Genomic DNA, 18,135 nt, shown 5'->3' on the forward strand with positions numbered 1-18,135 from the left:
GGTCACTTCTTTCAGGTCCAACAGAATTAATTTGAGCCTTGAAAAGCACATAAAGCCGAAAGAGGAAACGAGAAAGAGTGCTACTCTTCCTTCCAATTTTTGGGTTGCAGCAACTGGTTTTCTCTTCAGGTCATTCTCTTTAGAAGGATGAGCTAAAGAAGAGTCCCTGCGGAGATCCATTTCAGACTGAGCAGCCAACATATTATATTGTTGTTTGCCCTTTTGGCCCATTCAGATGCATAACTTGTTTTAATTACTCCGGCTGAGATTCTCATTCTTTTGTTTTTTATTTTTTTACGTCCTGTGTCCGTGTCGGGCTGCCAGATGATTTTAAACAATGATCTCTTGCAAGAGAGAATCAGAGTCTCATAGAAGATTGTGGAAACTTTTCAAAACATAGTGTAATGGGTGCCCCTTATTACAGTCTCCACTGCTGCAAAATGTTCCTAAGTTATAAAATCCTGATTAGACATCTCCCTTTTTATGTAGCTTAATTCCTACTGTGAGAAATGTTTTGCTGGCTTTCCAAATAACTAAAAAAAAAAGTAGGTGGTTTTGTTGGTCGACTGGACAGAAAAACCCAAAGTCTACACATTTATTATTTCTTTATTAAAATTATTAGTATCCTGCCTTTCGGGTAATCTGCAATATGGTATAATACAAAATTGGGAGTGAGCTTTTGAAGTCTCCAAATTAAAGGAAAGGATGCAGCTAGCCATGCTGATGAAATCCAAAATCTACAGGGTGGTGATTAGGGACAAACAAAATGCCAATAAGTCAGGAGCAAATGTTAGAACTTGCTCATGACTTTGTGACTTTTCAGTTGGTCCTAAGAAAGGCATTGTCATACTATAAGTTTTGTTGGGTTTGACAGGTTTCTTGAGCCCTGCCTGCTACCCTTGTATCTCCAGCTGTTAATCCATCCTGCTAATGGTTCCTGCTGCAATATTCTCCACTGGTTTCTGCGTCCATGTTCTTCCTTGTCTTAAACTGAGCCAGAACCTAAGTCCATCTAGCTCAGTATTGTCCACACTGACTGAAAGCAGCTCTCCTGCCCTTCCTGGAGTTTCTGGGGCGTGCGATCTTCTGCACGCCAAACCAATTCCCTCCCACTGAGCTATGATCCTTCCCCTCGATCTTCCTCCTTGCACTCAGTTCACCCCTGGCCCTAGTCTGACTGTGAAGTTGCTGGCAAGTCTTGGAACAAGAATTGTGGTGCAATTTGTAACTCTGCTTTGTAATGATTACTCGTGAATTCTTATCTCGAGACTCGGATCAGCTTCATTAACCCCTGGCTCTAAGCCATCCCCCTGTAACGTGTCGCTCCCTGACACGTTTCAGTAAACGGACATGACAGGGAAGGAGAACTGCACTAAACCCAACTAATTATATGAATTCATTCTCAGAAATCCATGTTTGGTTGAAGTTCTTAGCCTGGGGGCTCCTCCCACTTTTCACTGGGCCCATTTTTTGATTGTATTGTGCCCCGATTAATTCCCCCTGGTCTGAGAGCTTCTCTCGTTGTTGCGCCTTGCGTAAATCTTACCTGCTGAATTGAAGCTCAGCGAAGGAAAAGCCTTCCCCGAATTCTCTGCACATCTGATAAGTTCTGGTTCGGTGGGATTTTCACAAGGCACAGCTGTGGAACGACGAGAAAACCTCTCGGACCCAGATGAATTAATCGGCACACGATGTGATCAAAATGCAGATCAAACAAAAGTGTGCATGAGCCCTGGGACATTAGTGGTTGAAGTCTGGGGATGGTGGTCTTAAAATTGTGTGTCCATACATTTTCCTCCTTCTCTTTTTCTCCCTGCACTCCAGGCTGCTGGGACCAAAAGTACAGCATCCACGAGTGCCTACCTAAGAGATCAATGCATTTTTTCTTTTAAATATACACGTCTGTCGCCATTTTGCTACAACCAAACCTGTCTCACCACCTGCAAACATGACTCTCTTCTCTTTCTATTTACCAGTATTCTGGTGTGAAAACCTGTACATCAGACAGACTTTTTAACAGACCTTAAAAAATATTTGATCCCTTCATAATTCAGTCCCCATGTGAGATCATTCAAATCAAACAAGAATGGGGTAGAATGGGTTGAATATCAATATCAGACCCCAATTCTCGGAGCCAAGAGAGATGTTGAGCTACAGTGAGCTAAATTTGCCTCAAGAACTTCCAATTACCATGCATGTATTTGAGCTGTCTTATTTTGAGTGATGTAGTTATTATTTTTGAATGCATCACCGAGCTTTTGAGATGCGGCAGAGGTATGTCAATGCTTCACTGATAAAAAGTATGTTTCAAGGTTGTTTTTTAAAAAGGATACCCCCTCCTCCTACCTATAGGTCAAGTAAGTTGGACCTGTTCTCATGAGGTCTATGGGGTGGTGGGGAAGCCATTTCACTGTGACTTCCAGCTACATGGGTTCATAATAAGGCCATCTTGAGGAGTTACAGGCATGCGTAGGATGCAGCCCTGGCAGGCCACCACTACACCCAAGCCAAATCCTGCACATAATGGCAGATGCTCATGGTGACAGCCTCGCACCACTCAGAGAAGGAAGAATAAGCCTTCTATGGTGAATACTTTTTCCATGTTGAATGCAGATTTTCATCTCCTGTGAGCGTTTCCCCACTGCCTGTGCTGGAGCCCACCACAGTGAGACTGTTCTTACGGATGAAGAAGAATTTTATAAAATGGCACGGTTTAGAAACTCTCGCTCTCTCCTAGCTCAATAATCCCCAAGGCATTCTGAGCCAAGCCCCCTTCCATCTTGCCTCTGCTCATTATGGCTCAGTGTCAGCATCTTCCATCTGCCTCTTCCCCTTCTTCTGTCCTCTCTCATGTTTTCACAAACTTACCAAGTCGCGGATATGGAGGAGGGGAAAGAGCAGCTGAGGCTGCTTCTGTTTCTGCAGGCCAAGCTGTTCTTGCCAACTTGAACTCCAGGGTGGATTATTTGCTATTCTTCCTGATTCATCAACCAGGAACAATAACAACAAGTTTTGAAAACCTGCACGCGTCAGAAATACACCATGGGTTATTTCAAAGAGTCTTCACTCCACAATGTGTTTTATCTAAAACCTCCAAAAAGATTTGCAAAAATCTCAGCCCCTTCAATTTCCGAACAAAGATGGGCAGGTTTCACATGTCGCTAGGCAAAAATGAAAACGTTGACTGTTCTTTTCATTTCTTATTTAAGGAGACTCCAGAACCAAGTGATACCGGAAGAAAATACCGAAACAAAAGGGACCACATGATATGTAAAGTCATGTGCCTGTGCATTGCCTATTCGTCAACTATTGGCGGACTGACGACCATCACAGGAACTTCAACCAATTTGATCTTTGCTGAGCACTTCAACACGTAAGAAAAGAGACAAAACAAGTTTCTCTAAATCTGAAACCTGTTTTCACTTCCTTCCTTTTATAAAAGCACTTCAAACAACAACTGGGAATAATAATAAAAACAGTTTAAAAGATCGACACATACATAAAATCAGTTCAGATCCAAGGCAGATACCAACTGGGTTGCGTGTCAAGACCCTCAAGCCAACCCCCATTAGAATAAAGTAATACACACAGACACAGAATTTTTGTTTAAGGTTATTGGGCACAATTTTTTGGCCACAACTTTACTGATTACAGGAAATGTCAGTGGTATTGGCTTAGGCATTGGCAAAAGACTATATCGGACGCCTGCCTCCTTTGCAGGAAGTCTGTAAGGGTAAACCACCCAAAGGGGAGCTGCTTCGGGAGAACCCGTCTGCATCTCCCCCGGTGTTCCCAGAGGCCTGGCATGGCCCTAGCCCCTCAAGCGGACTTCGGACAAGATCCAGGCCCCGGATTCCTCTAATGGAATACCCTTGGACAATGGAGGGGCAGGCGATGGCCGACCTCCCCTCCCCCACTCAACTATAAGCCAATGCCTAACTGCCAAACCTTACAAAGTTGTGATGATTGCTAAGAGGTAGGCAAAAACCAAGTGGTCATTGCCAATTTGCCGAATGTAAAAAATTCCTATCTGGTCCCTGTCCCAAGACGGGCCATCAACCGAAGTCCAAAGCAAGGCCAGAGGACACCTAAATTAAAGGGAGGGTGGGCGGGTGTTCGGCAGCTCAAAGCAGGTGCTTGGCACACATCGTGCTGCTGCTTTTATACTTTCCCCCATGATCACCCTGTTTAAATTGATTGGGCAATAGACCCAGGTAATCATGGTGCCACCCTGGTGTGAGGGCAATAGCTCCACCCATGCCAAAGTGGGGGAACTGGGTGAGGGCCTACCCGCAACCAGGACCATCTGTTAAGATGATCCCACATAAAGTTTTAATATCCCAATCCAGCTTTATCCCCCAAATATACTTAAGAGCCTACCCACGTGCTGGTATTGTAGAAATAGTAAACTGAAGCTGAGGGGAAGGGAATTTAGACTCAAAGATCCTTGTCCAACCGCCATGAACTCACAGGACAATACGGCATTCAAATAGACACAATATTACAGCTGGAACACTTCACACAGGCCAGAAATGCAGAATGAAAAAAAAGAAGAAAATAATGTCTAAAAACATTATTCTGCAGGTTTGCTCTACCTCCTTTTAACAAACTCACTGTCTTAGAAATGTTTTATAATTATAAACGATGGTGGCACAGTTTGGCCCCAAGAAACTTTTCTCACAGCTGAAGATATATGATGTTTAACTTCATGCTATTTCTGAGGCAACTGCAATTTTTACACTTGATACTAATTGACAACAACCGCAGTATCAAGGATCATTCTGTCAGTTTCACTCTGCGTCCCAAATATGTCTAATCTGTTAAAGCGATTTCTAGTTGCCTGGAATATTGTCTATCTGCCACCTGTAATTTGCTAAAAATTGCATCATCCTAAACTGCATTTTACACAGGAGAATATATCATAGTTACTATAAAGCAAATAAAATAAAAGCATACATATAATCAAATAAGCAAGGACACATTAAAGCCTTCAAACTTCATTACAAGCAAGGCAAGGGAATAATAACCATACCAGAGGAAAACACATCTCCAACTAATTACCTATGTGATTCCACCCTGAACAACTAACAGTGCAGCAGTGGCGTAGCGTGGGGGGTGCAGGGGGGGCCGGCCGCACCGGGCGCAACATCTGGGGTTAGGGCAAATCCACAGGTTAGGGGGCGCAAATCCACGGGTTAGGGGGCGCAAATTACTTGCCTTGCCCCGGGTGCTGACAACCCATGCTACGCCACTGCAGTGCAGGCTTTCTTCTGAGGAAGCATGCCTGGAATTGTGCTACAAAACTCTTTCTTGTTTATAGATGGGCATTTTGTTACAATCCCTGGTTTGATTACAGCTCCAGGATCATTTTGGCACTGACATGCAACATCATTGTCTTTGTTGGAGATCATAAGACCTGCTTTGCTGGATCAGACCAAAGCCTTTTTGTTGTTTAGTAGTTTAGTCGTGGATGGACGCGGGTGGCGCTGTGGGTAAACCTCAGTGCCTAGGACTTGCCGATCGTATGGTCGGCGGTTCGAATCCCCGCGGCAGGGTGAGCTCCCGTCGTTCGGTCCCAGCTCCTGCCCACCTAGCAGCTCGAAAGCACCCCTAAGTGCAAGTAGATAAATAGGGACTGCTTACTTAGCGGGAAGGTAAACGGCGTTCCGTGTGTGGCACTGGTGCTGGCTCGCCAGTGCAGCCTTGTCACGCTGGCCATGTGACACGGAAGTGTCTTTGGACAGCGCCGGCTCCCAGCCTCTAGAGCGAGATGAGCGCGCAAACCCTAGAGTCGGTCACGACTGGCCCATACGGGCAGGGGTACCTTTACCTTTACCTAGTTTAGTCGTGTCCGACTCTTCGTGACCCCATGGACCACAGCACGCCAGGCACTTCTGTCTTCCACTGTCTCCCGCAGTTTGGTCAATCTCATGCTGGTAGCTGCAAGAACACTGTCCAACCATATCGTCCTCTGTCGTCCCCTTCTCCTTGTGCCCTCCATCTTTTACAGCATCAAGGTCTTTTCCAGGGAGTCTTCTCTTCTCATGAGGTGGCCAAAGTACTGGAGCCTCAGCTTCAGGATCCAGTGAGCACTCAGGGCTGATTTCCTTAAGAATGGACATGTTTGATCTTCTTGCAGTCCATGGGACTCTCAAGAGTCTCCTCCAGCACCATAATTCAAAATCATCAATTCTTCAGCGATCAGCCTTCTTTATGGTCCAGCTTTCACTGGAGGTCTCCGCCTACCTCAGCCAGTTGCCCAATCTCTCCTGGGGAGGCGTTGCCAAGGTGGTCAGGCCAGGTAGGGGGAGGGACCACCCTGCCCACACAAGCAGGAATCTTTTGCCCAATGTGAGGCTCCAACCCACAATCCTGAGATTCCCCATCCCCAAGGGTTGGAGAAGAGATGGGGTCATCTCAGGGTCCAAAATTACCTAGCTGCACCACTACTCACCTCTCACTTTCAGGTGGTTGTGCATTCTCTGAGTTGTAATTAGAGATGAGTGGATCAGCCAACTCCTGTCAGTTTCACAGAGTTTCATTCATGCCCTCCCATTCAGCATCAATGTCAGTTTCACATGTTTTCATTCATAAGTTTATGCCCTCCCGCTTCTGTGTCCATCTCTAATTCTTCTTTAAAAAAAGAACCCTCCCCACAAAAATATGCCTGTTTGTATGCATTTTATTCCCTCTCCCTCCACAAAATAGGCCTTTCCCAAAACATGCATTCTAATCTAATATGTATATTTTTATATACACCACGGTAACATTTTTTTTTTTGAGTTGAGCACCATCTCGCAAAATTCAGAGTTGCAAGAAAGCTGAAGGATTACTGCATTCTGAGCTGCGTAATAGTTCAGGAGGTGTGAGTCAGGTCAGTTCACTTAGAAAATGTGGACTGAACCAAATCCCCGAGTCTTCCTAGTTGCAGCCGGCTGTCCATGGTATCTTTCAGAATCTAATAAACCACTTGAGTGAAGTGAAATGAAATGTGCAAGGAAGGTGAAAGGGAATCATAGAAAGCAGCTGAATTGGAGCCAGATGACGCAGCAACATGTGAAAAGGGCTATGGAATGCATAGCTCTCCAATATTTCTCTGATGAAAATAGGGGTGTCCTTTTCAATAACAACAACAACAACCACAACCCGCCCATCTGACTGGGTTGCCCCAGCCACTCTGGGCAGCTTCCAACATATATAAAAACACAACAAAACATTAAACATTAAAAAAAAACTTCCCTACAAAGGGCTGCCTTCAGATGTATTCTAAAGGTTGTATAGTTACTTATCCCCTTGGCTCGAGGTTCCACAACTCCATACCCTCCAACATTTCTCTGATGAAAATAGGGATGTCCAGTGCTTTTTTAATTTTAAGAAATGTTTAGGGGTACTCTCATTTTCCTATTCATATTGAAATTCTGCCCCTCAATGAGGTCAAACTTAGATTCACAAAATGTTTAGGGGTATGTGTTCCCCCAGAGGGGGGGAAGCACAGGGGATGTCCTAAGGAAAAGGGGACATTCTGGGATCAAATCAGAAACTGGGACAGCTTCTGTAAATCCAGGACTGCCCCTGGAAAAAACGGGGACACTTGGTGGGCATGTGAATGCCCTCCCCTCACAGATTCATCTAGAACTGACCTTGCAGGGCTTTGGGTGTCAAAGAACACATTGATCCAAGCCTTTGACCAAACTGGATGTGGATTTGGGTAGGCTTCCCGCTCTGGCTTGTACTGTTGTTCATTGTGATGATGAGTGTACTGCTTTATTGGTTTTATGTACCAGGATTTTATTGTGCATTATATGTTCCTGTTTAATCCTGCGCCCTGCTCTGAGATTATTTTTTAATGAAGAGCGAGCTAAAAATCCCCTAAATAAATAAAGGGAGAGACATAAAACATAAACACAAGCCAATCAACAGAGGGAACATGACAGAGCCCAGAGTAAAGAACTATCAAAAGGCAAAAGGCATTAATATCGTCAGCTTTTCATGTTACAGCTGCTCCTCTAGCCTTCATTTGGTTATGATTCAGAGTCACTCTCCATGGTGGTTTTGTGTGTTAATCTAACATAATATACAAAACCTTAAGAATGATCTTAAGATAATGAAAGCCCTGTAGCAGAGCAATAATCTTATCCCCAGGTCTGTCCTGATAAGCTTGGTCAAGGTCAGTACTGCAGGTATAAATCACTTAAATTCAAACATTTATTAATGCAGATTGCATGGCAGCAGCCATGAGGAAGAAGGTGGAGATAGAAGGGAGCTGTTAAAACAGGTTATGCAGTCTTGTTTTTATAGGATCCTATCAGTGTGATAAGGGATGCGGGTGGCGCTGTGGTCTAAACCACAGAGCCTAGGGCTTGCTGAACAGAAGGTCGGCGGTTCGAATCCCCGCGATGGCGTGAGCGCCCGTTGTTTGGTCCCTGCTCCTGCCCACCTAGCAGTTCGAAAGCACATCAAAGTGCAAGTAGATAAATAGGTACCGTTCCGGTGGGAAGGTAAATGGCGTTTTCATGCACTGCTCTGGTTCGCCAGAAGCGGCTTAGTCATGCTGGCCACATGACCCGGAAGCTGTCTGTGGACAAACGCCGGCTCCCTCGGCCTATAGAGCGAGATGAGTGCCGCAACCACAGAATCGTCCACGACTGGACCTAATGGTCAGGGGTACCTTTACCTTTACTATCAGTGTGATAGTCCAAATCTCTAAGGTCAAACAGATCATCTTCAAAGTGTGTTTTTCTTGGGCAAAGAGGCTGCCTGAACAATCCTAGTTTGGCTATTATAGTTACATAAGCTTACGATGCAAACCATCTTCATCACTGGGTAGCACAGCCTCTGTATTTTCAAGTACACAGGGCCAGTGAACCTCCTGATTTTGGGCTGGTGCATTCATTCCCACAACATGTTGTGCCTTCGTTTTTCACACCGTGATGAATATTTTCTCTGAATGCTGACACCTTTACTGTGCCCTAAAGGACTTTAGTTTTTGCTAGATCAGGAGGACACTGTAAATCTCTGATCCCACACTGCGAAAGCACATTTCAGAGGAAATGTCAAGCAGTAGGAGTGTTGGCTTGAAGTCACATGAAACGGTGAGCAATGAGGAAGGAAAGCAAATTATTTCCCCACCCCCATACCCAAGGAGATGTGACTTGCTTTGGCCACCTATGCGTTCACACAGCAAGGTTGGGCATGATCAATGGGCCCTTGTTACCAGGCCAACTAACGACAGTGAAATGAGTTTTTGTTTCATTGAAGGTGGAAATAGTATTAGCACAGACCAGACTTTTTCATTCCATAGAAGCTGCAGCCCGACGGTGGATGCTTTCAAGTTCACCTTGGTATGCTGGGTGATTTTGGCATTCCGGATGACATTACTTTTGCTATCTGTCCTGGGAGAATCACACACAGATTCTCTAAAGGAGCTGGGTCCCATCAAAGAAATTGCCTTGCCTATTTTGCAGCCCTCAAGTCAAATCTGACACCTTTGTCCCAGAGAGAGCTTAATAAAATCAAACAAAGCTCTTGTCTTAATGAAACCTTTCCTCATTATAGAAACTCTTTATGTTTGTTAAGCTGCGCATCTGCATCTGACTTTGACATGTGGCGAGTTCAGGCAATTGCTATGCGGAGAGGGTTCTGTCACTCAAGGGAACTTGCAATGTGTAACTTGTGTCAAGGTCCTTGTTTATACATCCCTGCCTCAGGAGGTTACACTGCAGATGTTGAGAGAACTGTAAAAGACAGTCAGGAACATGTTTTCTACTTTGAGCCCCATCCACACTATAAATTTAAAGCACTTTTATACCGCATGGTTGGCCCCCAATCACCCTGGGGACGGTAGTTAAGGGAGCTGAGAGTTGTTAAAGGTAAAGGTAAAGGTACCCCTGCCCGTACGGGCCAGTCTTGACAGACTCTGGGGTTGTTCGCCCATCTCACTCTAGAGGCCGGGGGCCAGCGCTGTCCGGAGACACTTCTGGGTCACGTGGCCAGCGTGACAAAGCTGCATCTGGCTAGCCAGCGCAGCACACGGAACGCCGTTTACCTTCCCGCTGGTAAGCGGTACCTATTTATCTACTTGCACTTTGACATGCTTTCGAACTGCTAGGTTGGCAGGTGCTGGGACCGAGCAGCGGGAGCGCACCCCGCCGCGGGGATTCGAACCGCCGACCTTCCGATCGGCAAGCCTTAGGCGCTGAGGCTTTTACCCACAGCGCCACCTGCGTCCCTAAGACGCGGAGTTGTTAGAAGAGTTGTAAGAGAGTTGTTAGAAGACCCCTATTCCCTCTCACAGAGCTATCTAATAATAATACTAATAATAACTTTATTATTTGTACCCTGCCCATATGACTGGGTTGCCCCAATCACCCTGGGTGGCTTCCAACATATATAAAAACATAACAAAATATTACACATTTAAAAGCTTCCCTATACAGGGCTGCCTTTAGAGTTCTTCTAAAGGTTATATAGTTACTCATCTCCTTGACATCTGATGGGAGGGCGTTCCACAAGGTGGGTGCTGCTACCGAGAAGGCCCTCTGAACTTCAAACTGTGGTTTATGGATTACTTAATTAACAAATACTTAATTATTAAGTAGTTTGTTCTGTTACATGGATAAGGTGGAGGAGGTCTTTTGTAAAATGCTGTAACATTAAATCCCGTCAGTTGAACATTATACTGCTCAATTAACTGAGCTCAATCAATTATGTACATGGAGCTGGTATGAAGCCCATTGAAGTGCTTCATGGTCCTGTACATTCAGCATTCATTGGGTAGTTTCTGATGACTAGAGCTAATTCCCTTAGCCAGGGTGGATCAGGAATTCATTTCATCGTCTGGACGGACTGATGTCTAAAAGAGCTATGTGAGTGCTTTGTGACAGAGTCTTATCCCATTCTTTTTGGGTATAGCAGTTGTGACATGATGGATCGCTTCATGCTCCCTAGTTGATTTGATTCCCACCACTTGGTGGCTGCAGAGGTCAGTGCAAGGGGATGCAATCCTAGTTGTCTGGTAGCAAACAAGAGCTCTAGACCAGCAGTATGGTGACATAAAGAGAGTAAACATCTCTTCAGTCTCTCAGTTCAGCCTCCATAAAGCTGAAGTTCCTCACACAATAAAAAGCTTAGACCATATTACAAAGAGTGTGGTACTCAAAAAATAAATACTAAATAAATTAGCAGAGTATTGTAATACTGAATATCTTGTTTAGTTTCAATTAAACAACACAGTAAATTGGCAGTTTTCTTCTTAGCTTCAGAGTTCATTACTGTTAAAGAACAATACTCTTCAGAACCTGGTAGAAACTTCAGTATGACCCCAATACAATACAATCAACTACCAGTATATTTGCATTATAATATTTGATAATTTTCTGATCTTGTCATGAAATAAAAACATTTTGGATAGGCATAATAAAGGAGGTAAAACTCAGAACAGGATATGATGCATCTGTTGATCCATTGGTTATATTGCATGGTTAAGTCAAAGAAGTGATTTTATCAGTGGATATGGAACTGGTAATTCACTTGCTGACTGCCACACAAATAGCCATATGCTATGGTTGAAGAAAAGATGGTGACCCAACATCAGTGTCTGGGTTATGAAGCATATAGTGGAGCTTTGGAAAGTTCTGGTGTAGTAAGACTCGAGAAAATATCCAACCTTGAAACAATGTCTGGTTTTTCAATATTTATATTTTCTTTTATATATCTATGTGTATATGTACATCTTCCTTGTGTGTATTTATCATGTAACTTTGCTCATATGACGGAACAAAAGAAAATTGCTGTCATTATAAGCCCTATTTGAGCATTCACTTCCTTTATGTGATCGTAATCACGTAGCAAAGAGGAGAGGAAAACTGGCAAGTCCAGCCCTTCACTGGTGTCTCACATTCCCCAACTGTACAAGCCATTTACAAGTTGAAGGGCAGACTTATGGAGTAGGGGGCCTCCTGTACTCATGCAAATCTCATGATTGAGAACCTCATTCGAATCCTTTGTCCATCTGGCTGGGGCAGTTGGGAGTTGTAGTACAAAACCTCTGGAGACCACCAGGTTGATGAAGGCTGAGGCAGCATATTATGAATAGCTCTCGGGGAACATTTTAACATGATTTCAAAACCTTCCAAAAGATGGGGGAGATCACCAGCTCCACCCAGAATCACACTAGATACCTGTGGTACTAATATGTCTCCCTCTCTTAAAAAAATAAGTGAGACCAAAAAAAAAAAAAAAAAGGGAAAAAAAGGAAGCCATAGGAAGTCAAGCAGTGAGACCAGGAACTCAGTGACACAGGGCCAGTGAGTTCACACTATTGTTGTTAAATGTGCAATAATGCAGTTGTCATTCAAATCTACATTTGAGGTGAAGTCATATTCCATCTTCATTTCCTGATAGAGCTGGTTTTCATATCTAAAACTGGACAGGGTGTGTGTAAGTGTATCAATACTTCAGCCCATCCCAGGGATCCTGTCTTAACTGGTGTCTTGGTTCTTATATGCAATAGTGATGTCTTAACCTCATTTTCTTTCTCATTTTTTATTCAGGCGGTACCCAGGTTGCCAGTGCATCAATTTTGGAACATGGTTTATTCTTTGCATCCCCATCACTCTTATCATACTGGTCCTTTCCTGGGTTTGGCTCCTGTGGCTTTTCCTGGGTTTCAAGTAAGTATAAATGCCCAGTACAATCCATGTGATGACAGTTGAGGCAGGGAGAATAGTATACTGTAGAAAATCATTTCATATTTTAGAATGAGAATGGGTGGTTTCATTCATGAAAATTCACCAGCAATTACTAGAGGCACCCTTTTCACTCATGAAGGCCAAAGGTAGCCTATGTGGTTGTGAACTTCAGATGTTGTGAACTACGACTCCCATCTTTCTGATCATTGACCATGCTAGCTGGGGCTGATGGAAGTTGGAGTCCACAACATCTGGATGGCATTACATTGGCTACATTTGGCTGTGACCCTCCAATATGGCCAATTATGGGAACTGGAGTCCAACAACTTTTGGAGGACACAGGTTCCTCAACCCTGTGGTATAGAAATAGGCATGCTTTTGGAAACTCAAAACCAGCCCAGTCCAAAATAATATTTGCATGTGGACTGATGGTGGTCATCATTCAGGACTTCTGCATATGCAACCCACACTCATAGGGTGAAACCAATATTTGTTCCGACACACCTTCGGGTGGAAAAGTCCTATTGTAAAGCTGCTACAGTGAATAATCTTCTCAATGCTCTGGGTTGATAAGGTTTATCCCTCAACTAAAGAGATAAAGATAGAGGTAGCTTGGACCCCAAGGAGGAATTATAATTCCAGATACCATTCCCCAAAAAGATGTGGTAATGGAACCATGGTTTGCTCACAATTCAGCCTTATGCTGAAGTGGGCCAAACATTTATAAACTGCTTGATTGTAATTAAGCACCAATAAGTCACAACAAATGATTTATAATAAGTGACATTCATCCTAACAGCTGGAAGTTGCATGGCTGCTTTTGTTTAATAAATAGCAGATACGGAGAGAATTGGTATCTGAATGAGGAACATATTAGAATATAGGTTTAAATCCCCTGCCCATCACGCCACAGTCCTGATTTGACCACCTCACCACCCCCAACCCACAGCTACTATTTACTAAACAAACAAACAAACAAACAAACAAAACCATGTAACTGAGAGTTGCACAGTTAACGTCACATCAGATTTGACCTTCAGCATAACATTGCTTTCCCTTTTCACATACAAATGTCACTAGGTGGTATAAATAATTTCCCCAAGAATAGAGAGCATATTTTCCAAGATTTTCAGCAGGGATTTTGCTTTTGAGGTATTCAACATGGTGTCCACTATCATCACTATCATCCCTCTTCATTGGTCATTTTGGCTGAGGGCAATGGGAGCTGGCTACTCTAGTTTATATAAAGGAAGCCCACCTGACTTCATGCCATTTACTGTCTCTGCTATAAAGTATGTGACCAAAACACCAAATTTGCCAATACATTACACTACACATACCATACATGATACTATAGTTTGACATAAAGCATTAGGTTTCTGAATTAGAAGGCATTGGTTATTTCTGTTCCAAGGACTGTGGCTTGGATCCAGAGAGATGTGTAACCAGTTCCTCCTGCCAAAAAGGAGCTTTGAACTGCATTTTCAAAACAGATCCCCGCATAGCAAGCCTCTTTTGAAACCAAACAGAATCTCCAAAGCAATTTGTGATACAAAATGGAGGGGAGTCGCCTCCTGGTCAAAGGAAGGGAGCCAAAAAAATCCCACTGAGTTCAGGCCTTTGGATCCAAGCCACAGGAAGAGAAACCCATATTTTAAATGTAAAAACCCCTTTACTGGTTATTCTTATTTCCATTTTAGTTTCAAAGAAATGTTCAAGTGTGGAAAGGAAAAGTCGCCCAGGGAAGAAGCCTCCGCACAGGTGATTAAAGAGGAATACAATAAACTTGGACCGATGAGGTAAGACAGCCGGCTGAACCACAGGCACAATGTTACAATGATGTCAAAGCAAACATACTGAAAGGGCAATGTTGACACTCGCTGTTCTTCTGTTGCAGCTACCCAGAAATCATCACTCTTGTCCTCTTCATTCTAATGGCCCTGTTATGGTTCACTAGAGACCCTGGATTCATCTCCGGCTGGGCTTCATTATTTTCAGCGTAAGTTCATAAGCATCATTGTCCAGTTCTGAGGTGCTGGCATTTTCTCTTGTTTGCAAACGAATCCTCGTTGATGGTATTGAAGATTTGTTTAGCTATCGTACTGGATGTGCTGACAATATCTGACTCCTGAGCCAAGGAGATGTAATTCTCCAACCTTTAGAAGACATCTGAAGGCAGCCTTGTATAGGGAAGGGTTTTTTTAAAATAAACAACAACAACAACAACAACAACAACAACAACAACAACAACAACAACAACAACAACAACAACAACAACATATTTATACCCCACCCATCTGGCTGGGTTTCCCCAGCCACTCTGGACCGCTTCCAACAGAATATTAAAAACACGCTAAAACATCAAATATTAAAGACTTCCTTAAATAGGGCTGCCTTCAGATGTCTTCTAAAAGTCAGGTAGTTGTTTATTTCCTTGACATCTGATGGGAGGGCAGATGCCACCACCGAGAAGGCCCTCTGCCTGGTTCCCTGTAACCCCACTTCTCACAGTGAGGCAACCGCTAGAAGGCCCTCGGCTCTGGACCTCAGTGTCCGGGCAGAACGATGTGGGTGGAGATGCTCCCTCAGGTTAAAATGCTTTATTATGTTTTCATATATTTTGGAAGCCGCCTCTGAGTGGCTGGGGCAACCCAGTCAGTTGGGTATAAATAATAAAGTTGTGGTGGAACAGGACACCCCTATTTTCATCGAATAAATGTTGGAGGGTATTCAATGCACCGAAACAGCACTGCAACAAAAATGGCCGGGGCCAGAATTGGCGGGGGGGGGGGCTATCCCATATTCTCTCTTGTACACACACACATTTATACAGCATGCTCACATACAGACTCCCCTGAGTAACAGAGTAGGAAGAGCTGCAAAATTGCAGAGCAGTGAGGAATTTGCGGCGGGCCCGAATTAGACATTGGCTACTCCACATTCCACACATGCATGTACATGCTCACATACACATATAACACACAGCACAAACACCACACAGAGGTATCACCCACAAAGAAAAAACCCCTAGTGGGCCTTTTTAGGCCACCCAGCACCACAATCAGTAATAGTGTTAAGTTGTGGGTGAACATATCAGATGACACAGTGATTCTTCAAACAGCTCTTGTTTATTCACAGGCCAGAACAGAACTGAACTGAAGGGTTCAGCCAGCCTGCTTATATAGAGCTCCACTAGAACGCAACAGTAACCATTTTCTATAGCTATCCAATCACTGAACGTCACTTTCAACCCCTTATTTGCATATGTGGACCTGAGTGAAAACTATCTACAGTACCCCCCTGCTGGCCCAGCGTGAGAACTTCAGTACATAACAAATAGTGCCTACCATTTTTACCTAAGTCAGCCACAGCCATGGTGGTTATATCTGATATCTGTTTCAGTCTATGCCATCCCCACTCAGCCTCACAACTAGTGCACCGCTTCTCATGGGGATAGATTTTTATTTATCCATAATGAACCCGAAGCACCATTATATTTCATTTTTGAAAACCCAAGAAGCCGTACCTCAAATAATGAACAGCGATGTGTGCCTAAGGCTCCACTCTGTACGTGGAAATCAGTTCTACTTCAAGTTAAACCTATTCAGGATTGGAGCATAAATCACACCTTCAAATATCCTCAGTTCTTGTCTCCTTGTAATGTTTGCTTGGGTAGCACACATAACTTCTTCAGTTGTTTCAAATACCTGCTGTTTAGGTATTACAGTCATTGGGCAGGACTGTTTTTGAGTGCTTCTGTGAGGAAGTTGCAGTACCAAATTTATCATTACTTTATACGTAGTTTGACTGTACAGTGGTACCTCAGCTTAAGAACTTAATTCATTCTTGAGGTCTGTTCTTAACCTGAAACTGTTCTTAACCTGAGGTACCATTTTAGCTAATGGGGGCCTCCTGCTGCCGCCGCGCCGCTGCACGATTTCTGTTCTCATCCTGAAGCAAAGTTCTTAACCCGAGGTAATATTTCTGGGATAGCTGAGTCTGTAACCTGAAGCGTCTGTAACCTGAAGTGTATGTAACCCGAGGTACAACTGTATTTCTTGCACTTACTGAGGACTCAGCTACGTTCGTCAAAAAACAGTGTTTTGAATGAGTTGTAAACATGCAACACAAGATGGCGCTGCGCAGCACAAAACTTTTCTGTGTGATTTTACATAGCATTTTTTACCTTTCGTTATAACGATTTACCGGTAATTTATGACTTACAGTATTTATATGTAAGTTCCCCACCCCCACCCGTGTGTAGATTCACCCTGAGTTGGCAGACCCTACAGTGCTCAAACATATTTGCTGTTCAGCATAACTTTCTAGCCACCTGGCCTGAAAAAGTTTTAACCTTTGAATAAGAGGGGAAGGCTTCAACAGTTTCCCCTTTTCTGCTCCTTCATGGCTGAAACTTTTCTCATCTGAGTCAAATGATTGGCTGGAGAAAGTGGCTGAGGCAGGATATAACACTTTGCCTAAGAGGTGACAGAGAAATAGCTCCAATTGTTCTTCTCCAGCTGGGCATTTTGATATTTGCTATATTGTCGGTCAGGGCAGACGCCAATGAATAGTTCAATCACCTCAAGAACTTCTGTCTGTGGAATAGAACTTCCCCTCATTCTTCTTTCCCCATATACCTCCCCCATGCCCCCTAAATACATTCTGGGTCCCCCCCAACCTTCCACAGCAGAGGGCAGGGGGCACAAGGAGAGGGATGGGCAAACAGAAATTAATGTATTTTATGGCTTGTTTCTTGGAAGCATAGAAGATTGTCTCTGTTTGTTGCCGTTTATTGCTACGCATTCTCTCAGTGGGCAAACCCATCTTCTCTTCAGTTTGCAATTGCTGAGTCTCAGGCCTAACAGAATGGATTTCAGCACCTGTTGCCATCTTATTTCTAAGTATCAGTGAAATATTTAGGGACCATAAAAAACCCCACACAGACTGGCGCATTGCAATTATTTTATCTTCTATCTTCATTTCTGCTAAGTAAGAGCAAAGCAGTATGGGAGGTGTACGATCCTCGCCTGTTATAAAGCAGAGCCTTTAGAGAGAAGTCCTAGTGATTTATTCTGAGATCGAAGAAGTCACTGACTTGGTCATCTCACATAACATTTGAAGCTGACTATGGATGCGAAAAGCTCTCATGGCAAATGGGCTTTAACAAAGCAGATGCTGCTAATATGAAAAAGCAGATTTTTTTTTTTATTGCATTCTGTCCATTTTTACCGTAATATATATATATATATATATATATATATATATACACACACGATCCTTTTGACTCTCCGCCAATGTTTTCCCCAAGTCCACTTTCATTTGAGACTAATTGTAAGCATGTAGCATTCTACTTTAAAATAAACCATTTTTATAGCATAATATATCCAGCCTAACCTGATAAAATCAGAAGCACTTAATTATAATGCTTGGGCATAGTCTGGAG

The 18,135-nt window shown here is 43.6% G+C and overlaps 1 protein-coding gene across 1 annotated transcript in view; it reads left to right on the forward strand.

Moving 5' to 3' along the window:
• Positions 1-18,135, forward strand: part of SLC13A1 (solute carrier family 13 member 1) — an 85,236-nt gene that overhangs the window by 56,100 nt on the left and 11,001 nt on the right. Inside the window, exons 8-11 of the mRNA XM_028746955.2 lie at positions 3,210-3,373; positions 12,552-12,671; positions 14,390-14,488; positions 14,587-14,688. Of these exons, the coding sequence (XP_028602788.2) occupies positions 3,210-3,373; positions 12,552-12,671; positions 14,390-14,488; positions 14,587-14,688 (485 nt within the window). The remainder of the gene's footprint in view (positions 1-3,209; positions 3,374-12,551; positions 12,672-14,389; positions 14,489-14,586; positions 14,689-18,135) is intronic.

This window comes from Podarcis muralis, chromosome 10 (genome assembly GCF_964188315.1).
Source record: "Podarcis muralis chromosome 10, rPodMur119.hap1.1, whole genome shotgun sequence".
In the NCBI taxonomy this organism is placed as follows: Eukaryota; Metazoa; Chordata; class Lepidosauria; order Squamata; family Lacertidae; genus Podarcis; species Podarcis muralis.